General features: G+C 34.6%; 1 protein-coding gene across 1 annotated transcript; it reads right to left on the bottom strand.

The window, feature by feature from the left end:
• Positions 1 to 4379: 4379 nt before the first annotated feature.
• On the bottom strand, positions 4380 to 5289 carry LOC128175589 (bile acid-CoA:amino acid N-acyltransferase-like). The gene is made up of 2 exons (XM_052841340.1): positions 4824 to 5289; positions 4380 to 4627 (listed from the first exon to the last, which is right to left on the bottom strand). The coding sequence occupies exons 1-2, from the start codon at positions 5038 to 5040 to the stop codon at positions 4587 to 4589; spliced, it is 258 nt and encodes an 85-aa protein (XP_052697300.1). The 5' UTR covers positions 5041 to 5289; the 3' UTR covers positions 4380 to 4586.
• Positions 5290 to 7336: the final 2047 nt, after the last annotated feature.

Raw genomic sequence — 7336 nt, 5'->3', positions numbered from 1 at the left:
ACCATCACCACAAACCTCGGTCCATTGTCCGCCTAGTTTTCTCATATATGAGAGGATAAATTATGTATTGGCCGCGGTTTGCTTCCTAAAGTAATTATATTTTGGAATTCTTCTTACAATGAAATAATCTGCTGTGATGTCTGTATATACTGTGGTTAGATCTTCGTAAAGAAAGAAGGCCAGAGCCAGCACACAGAAGCCCCTGGAGGCAAGGAGAGCGGCACGGTGTTCAAATAGTCCCCCACCACCCCCATACATGTCAATGACCCCTGGGAATGGACCTGGACCTGTCACAAATAAAGCGCCATTAGAATCATTATTGAAGCAAAATGGAAGAGTGATAAAAAGAGGGGAGTATACATGTACATAGAGAATACCGGTAATATAATATACAGTCGCGTGCCATAAATGAGTTCGCAAAACATCGTTTTTTTCTTTCTGTAGGGTAGATTTTAAAAAGAAAATCAAGCCAATTTCGACGATAACCAGAATTAAAAATCGTCTGATGATTCTCCGAGTTTATTCTGCTTTCGCCGATTTTTTTTAGTTATTCCCTTTTGGTTAACAATTATCGTCTGCAAACAAATATGGCACCGAACCAGAGAAAAAATATGGGAAGGGTGAAACAAATCGTCGTACAGATATCAGATGTTGGATTTTACAGGTATAAAACTGGAAGGAGGATCGGTAAAAATAGCAAAACCTGTGAGGTAAAGTTTTAAAATATTGAAGGTATTCCCTCTCCTCAATGTTCTTGCGTCAACAATTTCTTGAGAAATATATATCATTAAAGTCTTTAGACATAACACACTTTAAAAAAAGAAATACAAAGATAATAGGAGGTCAGTGTTCATCACTCTTGAGTTACATTGCATGGCCAATTTAATTTGACCTTTTTGCACTTAAAATGCGATTTCAGCCTATTAGGATTTGTTTTCAGTATTTTTGATTAATCAAATTTTTTCTTCAAATATTGCTTTTAATTATGCACAATGGTTGCACTGAATAGAGAGATTACGAAAAAAAATTGTATGAAGCTGTAAAACTTTTTGTGTGACCTTTTCGTAATAAAAACATTTTGAATATCAATAATTTTATGATTAATCCAGTTTGCCTAGATATGTATGCAGTATAATTTTGACATAATAAACCAGGGGGTCAGTGATGTGAAATTTTAGATATATGGCTTCATAGGTAAAATTCTCGCAAAGTTTGGCATCAGAAAATTCAGACAATTTCTATATATTTGCACGACTTTATGCTAAACGTCTATCATTCTCTCAAATTTTAGTTTTATAAAAGTCACACAGGACCTACAAACCTGTCGCAAACCTATCAAATGCTAAAATGTAAATAATGATTAAAGTAAAATACAAACAAGAGGCCCAGGGGCCACATCGCTCACCTGAGCAACAATTGCCTTAATTCTGATCAAATTAGCATTACAGTATCAAAATATCTTGACAACTAAGTACAGTAGATCTTGCTAAAAAAAATTGAAAATCTGCCAATTTTTATCCACCTCTTTCTTTTGGTAAATACCAAGCCCCTTTTGTTGTTGTACCTGTAAGATGATTTTTCTCTTTTCCTATATACCCCCCCCCCCCATTTTGTTGCCCCACTTTTCTCTAGGGTATCATGGTTTCATCAAACTTATATCTGCATAACCTGTGCTTTCACACTAAGTACTGAGTTCTGGACCGAAAAACTTTCCCAGAATATTTTTAAAGATTTTCTCTATATATGTAAAAATTCAAACCGCCATCACGGCCCCGCCCTTCCACTAGGGACTGTGATTTTGAATTTACACTACCCGAGGATGCCTCTACACAAGTTAAAGCTTTTCTGGCTAAATGGTCGTTAAAAAGAAGATTTTTAAAGATTTTCTCTATATATTCCTATGTAAAACTTGATCCCCCAATTGTGGCCCCACCCTACCCCCAGGGATCATGATTGAACAAACTTGAATCTACACTACCTGAGGATGCTTCAATTCAAATTTGAGCTTTCTGGCCTAATAGTTTTTGATAAGGAGATTTTTAATATATATTCCTATGTAAAAATTGATCCCCCCCATTGTGGCCCCGCCCTACCCCCAGGGACTATGATTTGAACAAACTTGAATCTACACTACCTGAGGATGCTTCCATTTTAATTTGATCTTTTCTGGCCTAATTGTTTTTAAGAAGAAGATTTTTAAAGATTTTCTCTATATATTCCTATGTAAAAATTCATCCCCCTATTGTGGCCCCACCCTACCCCCGGGGACCATAATTTTAACGAACTTGAATCTACACTATCTGAGGATGCTTCCACTCAAATTTGAGCTTTCCCGGCCTAATAGTTTTTGAGAAGAAGATTTTTAAATATTTTCTCTATATATTCCTATGTAAAAATTCATCCCCCTAGGGTGGCCCCACCCTACCCCCGGGGACCATGATTTGAACAAACTTGAATCTACACTACCTGTGGATGCTTCCATTTTAATTTGAGCTTTCCTGGCCCAATAGTTTTTGAGAAGAAGATTTTTAAAGATTTTCTCTATATATTCCTATGTAAAAATTCATCCCCCAATTGTGGCCCCACTCTTCCCCCAGGGACCATGATTTGAACAAACTTGAATCTACACTACCTGAGGATGCCTCCACACAAGTTTTAGCTTTTCAGGTCAAATAGTTTTTGAGAAGAAGTTTTTTGTAAAATACCAACAAATTTTCAATAATTCTCAATTACCTCCCCTTTTAAGAGGGCGTGGCCCTTCATTTGAACAAATTTGAATCCCCTTCACCTAGTGGTGCTTTGTGCCAAATTTGGTTGAAATCTGCTCAGTGGTTCTTGAGAAGAAGATGAAAATGTGAAAAGTTAACGACAACGACAACGACTACGACTACGACAACGACAGACAAAGGACAAATTGTGATCAGAAAAGCTCACTTAAGCCTTTGGCTCAGGTGAGCTAAAAAATATGTATATTGAAAATTCTTAAATTGCTTGTTTCTGTCATTTTCGACTTCAAACCTTCCGCGCGAGAAAATAGTTCCCCCTAAAACTTGTTTCTTGAATTCAAATGGATTTTCTCTATGGATGTTGTGTAATTATGAAGTTATGATCTTTCTGTAAAGTTAATTTAAATTAATAAAACCATCTTCCTTAAAAATATAATGAACATATGCGCAATGAAATCAAAACGTGAGGAGTGAGATTCCTTATGACGAAAGTAATGCTAAAATCGGAACTCGAAGTGAAAGTAGTTGAAAAAGGGCACCACAAGATGACTAAATCCCATTAAAGAGTCCCCAAAAATAACAGAAAACATGCTTTTAAGACCGAAAGCTTGATTTACTGCAAGATCAGGGTCTACTTCGTTCAATAAAACCGTAATTAGACTGCTTCTCAACAGTCATTGTTCGTCACTTTACAAACCGCCGATAGTTTTTAAAAAAAAAAGATAACACGAATTCCAATGTCCAATAAGACGGTAAAGAACACAGTATTAACATAGTTTTGGACATACATAATGTTCAGACATTAATATAATTAAAACATAACGTAATTATTGATTACACAAGTACAAAGTTCAAAAAAAAGAAACTTGAATTTTTTCAGGACTGTTTAATACTGTTGAGACAGTAGTCTCCCTTTATATTCAATACAAAGCCTGTACATCGTTAAAGTAGGAAAATTCTAAGATTATTACAATACAAAATACAAAGTACCATATATATATATATATATATATATATATATATATATATATATATATATATATATATATATATGCTACCATAGATGTTTGCTTAGTCGTGTTAACTTTGTATTTAGAATTAAAAAAAATAGTTGGTCCAAAAAATTCATCTGATGACGAGACCTGAATATTAAATCGTCGGCCATTTATGGCCAACCACTCTACCGGTAACTAACTGTTGAAAAAGTCTGCATCCCATATCGGCCCTCAGGCTGATATTTGACAAGGGTTGATTTGGGGTGTGATACAGATTTTGCTATATATTGTACATTTGAATATCGTAGTCATTTCAGTATATACAAGTTATTCATATACTTGGTATACCGGTATATAAAAACGAGTTATCTATTTAAATGTATTTTAATAAAAACAACAATACAGCCGCCGGCTGAAATTGGAGTCTGTGGTTGATACGGGATTTGATACAGATTTAGCCATTCGTTATTCTCTTCAGATATTTCTTTTATTCATTAATAAAACAGAAAACACATCCAATTACTTTACAAGCAACTGGCATGAAAATAAAACATACTATTATTCATATGTCAATATATTGATTACTAGTAACATTTTTCAAAAGTATTTGTCTAGTTTTTGTTTTAACGATGACTGACTTACCAGGTGGGGTAAATAGAACGCCTCTTATATTTCCATGCCTCACTTTCTCTCTTCGAACACTCTTGGCCATATACCGTCTGTAGATCTGGGATTCCGCCAAAGGTTTCAGGTGCGGATCAAAAAGATTATCCCAGGTGGTGTGTCCTTTAAACACTTTAATGTTGACTACAACGGGGGTAGTCACGTCTCTCTTCTGAAATCTGATGCGCCGTTCATGACAAGGTTACTGGCCCATACTCCAAAGGATACCCATGGAATCCACGCCTTAAACAATTGTAGTCAGCCATAGCCATAGCCATAGCCATAGCTTGTCAGTCAAATGGCTGATTACTAATATACATAATGTACCTAGGCCGGTGATACTTACAGGCCATTGGCATTATGTTTTCTTTATAGTGATATAAATACATGTACTTTGCTCTAACACCTTTCGAAAAAATCACAATAATTCAGATCTTACCTGTGTAGGTGCCTTGTAGCGAGGGCTGGGTGCCCAGGTCCACCCGTCCTCTCTCCATGGAGGTGAAGCACCCATAGGAACTGAACTTCTTGTTATCCTCTTCCAAGGAGGCTTTGATCGTGACCGGTTCATTGGGGGACAGACCATCCACCGTAATCCAAACTTTTTCATCCACTAACGCCTCGATGGGATCCGCCCCTATTCTAACTGCGGTCATTGTATTCACTGTACCGCAGTAACTGACCTTCTATCGTTGAACAAGTACACACATTTTTATCGCCTCTCACCCATGTGACGTTCTCCCTTATTATCCTGTGGGAAATCAATTCCCACAGGAATTTCCTAGTGACCCACTGTACGGTAACCTATATCGAAGACCGACCCACTTTACGGTAACCTATATCGAAGATTGGCCCACTGTACGGTAACCTTTTTACAGAGTAAAATTTACCAAAATATGCCTCTGATCCCATTTCCCCCGGCAAACATAAATATCCCTCGAAGCCACCCTCATCCAGAAATGTTTAAAGACTAATAATCTCAAGCTCGGATTATACTAATGAAACACCTTAATCCCATCTTTACAAGAAAATTTATGGTTTATATCAAAAGCTTTTGTTTAATGATGTTCAGAAATTGATTAGAAGGCCGACAATCTAGCTAGACCTAGATGTTCTGAATCCGCTACCGCTTTGGGAAGCGAGAATTCAGATCATCTAATTTTATATTGGTAGGAATGATATCTTAATGAATGTGAAATGCTTACTCAGCTCGAAAATTTCCAAGAAAATTTTTTTTTTTTGAAAATTTCCTGGGAATTTTCATATCCTCCAAAATAAAAATAAGCGCATAACAGCTGACCGTATGTTAAAAAAGACGTCTCTCGGAATATCCCTCGGACCCCCCCCCCCCCCCCCCGATAAATTTTCTGGATCCACGCATGATGTCATAATGTGAGACAGACTCCCATAAATTTCTTTTATCTAACGTACTGATGTACGATTAATTGCAGAGAAAAATTACATATCGTACTTTTTTCTGTAATGTCGCAACCTTTATTTACCGCATGATTCGCCAAAGAACAGGGCGTTGCATTGTCAATAAATTTTATTTTTGGCTTTTTTTAACACAATAACATTAAGATTTCTTCTACCATATATATCATTTTCATGAATACAATGCACTTTCTAACCCTGCAAGGAGGATATTTTTATAGGAATTATCCCCCTTTTCTAACATTAATTATTTTATTTAATAGGATTTATTTGCAAATTATAATCATCAATTTTAAGAATGGACAAACATTTCAAAATCATTTACAAAATTGGCTTTTTTACATAGCAATATCATAATTTAATCAAAATATTTTTTTTTTTCAAATTCTTTTATTGATTTTATATAAAACAATTTACAAGATTGTGGTCAAAGATAGCTTATACATAGATATGAATTTCAATTGAAATCATTATTCATTATTATGCACACAGTGATAAATATAATAAAACATACATACTAACATACAATGTATCGTCCGAAAACATAATCATACATGCATATATTGAAATGTTACATTCATTGGTATATGTAGTAAAAATAAGTTGAACCCCTGGCTTACCCGGTGGACATAACACATACATATGCATACAGTCCATCAATACGTCCCCGGGTAAAGCGCTAATACACATAGACAGTCCCTATGTGTATCGGGTATATTATTGTTTTGAAAAGAATAACAAATATCAAAGTTTAGATATCAACAGTTGAAAAAGCTCATTTTCTTTTGTATTTTTTAGCATTTTCAGAACTGCACAGTGTGTCGTAATATACTCTTTGAATGAGTTTTTTATCAATAGAATTGATTCGGGTAAATTTTCAAGTCTACAATACATTTTACATTTGTATATTCTATATGCAATAAATGACAAAAAATAATTATATAATTTGGTGACTTGTGTTTCTTCCAGGTAGAACCCCAAAACAATATGCTTCCAATTAATATCAAAATTTAAGCACTCGCTGGCCACTTTCCAAATTTTTACTACATTAACACAATCAAAAATAAGATGTTTTGAATTTTCAATTTCGTTACATTGTTTGCATTTAGCAGTGATATTTTTATTCCATTTGCTCACTAAAAGATTGTTACATAACAGATTGTTCAGTAGTTTGTAATTAATCTCAGCTAAGGCTTTGTCTTTGGTATTTTTAATTTTCTGTGTATATATTGATTTCCATACATTTTTGCTTTCCAACTTAAATTCTTTTTCTAATTTAGATTGTGTACAAGGTGCTTGAAATTTACGTTTTATTAATCTTGAATAAAAAGTTTTGGTGTTGTGTTGATCGGAAATTATTTGTATTTGTTTTGTTTGTAAGTATGGAATTTTTGAAAAATCGTATTTGAGTTCAAATTTGGTAAAAATTTGTTTTATTATTTTGTATTCACATAACCAGTTTGTTCTTTTGCGTAATGTATCGAATATATCCGACGAACTTTTTAAAGTTCCATTCTC

The sequence above is a fragment of the Crassostrea angulata genome, chromosome 3, assembly GCF_025612915.1.
Source record: "Crassostrea angulata isolate pt1a10 chromosome 3, ASM2561291v2, whole genome shotgun sequence".
Classification (NCBI taxonomy): domain Eukaryota; kingdom Metazoa; phylum Mollusca; class Bivalvia; order Ostreida; family Ostreidae; genus Magallana; species Magallana angulata.
This window is presented reverse-complemented; position numbering and strand designations above follow the sequence as displayed.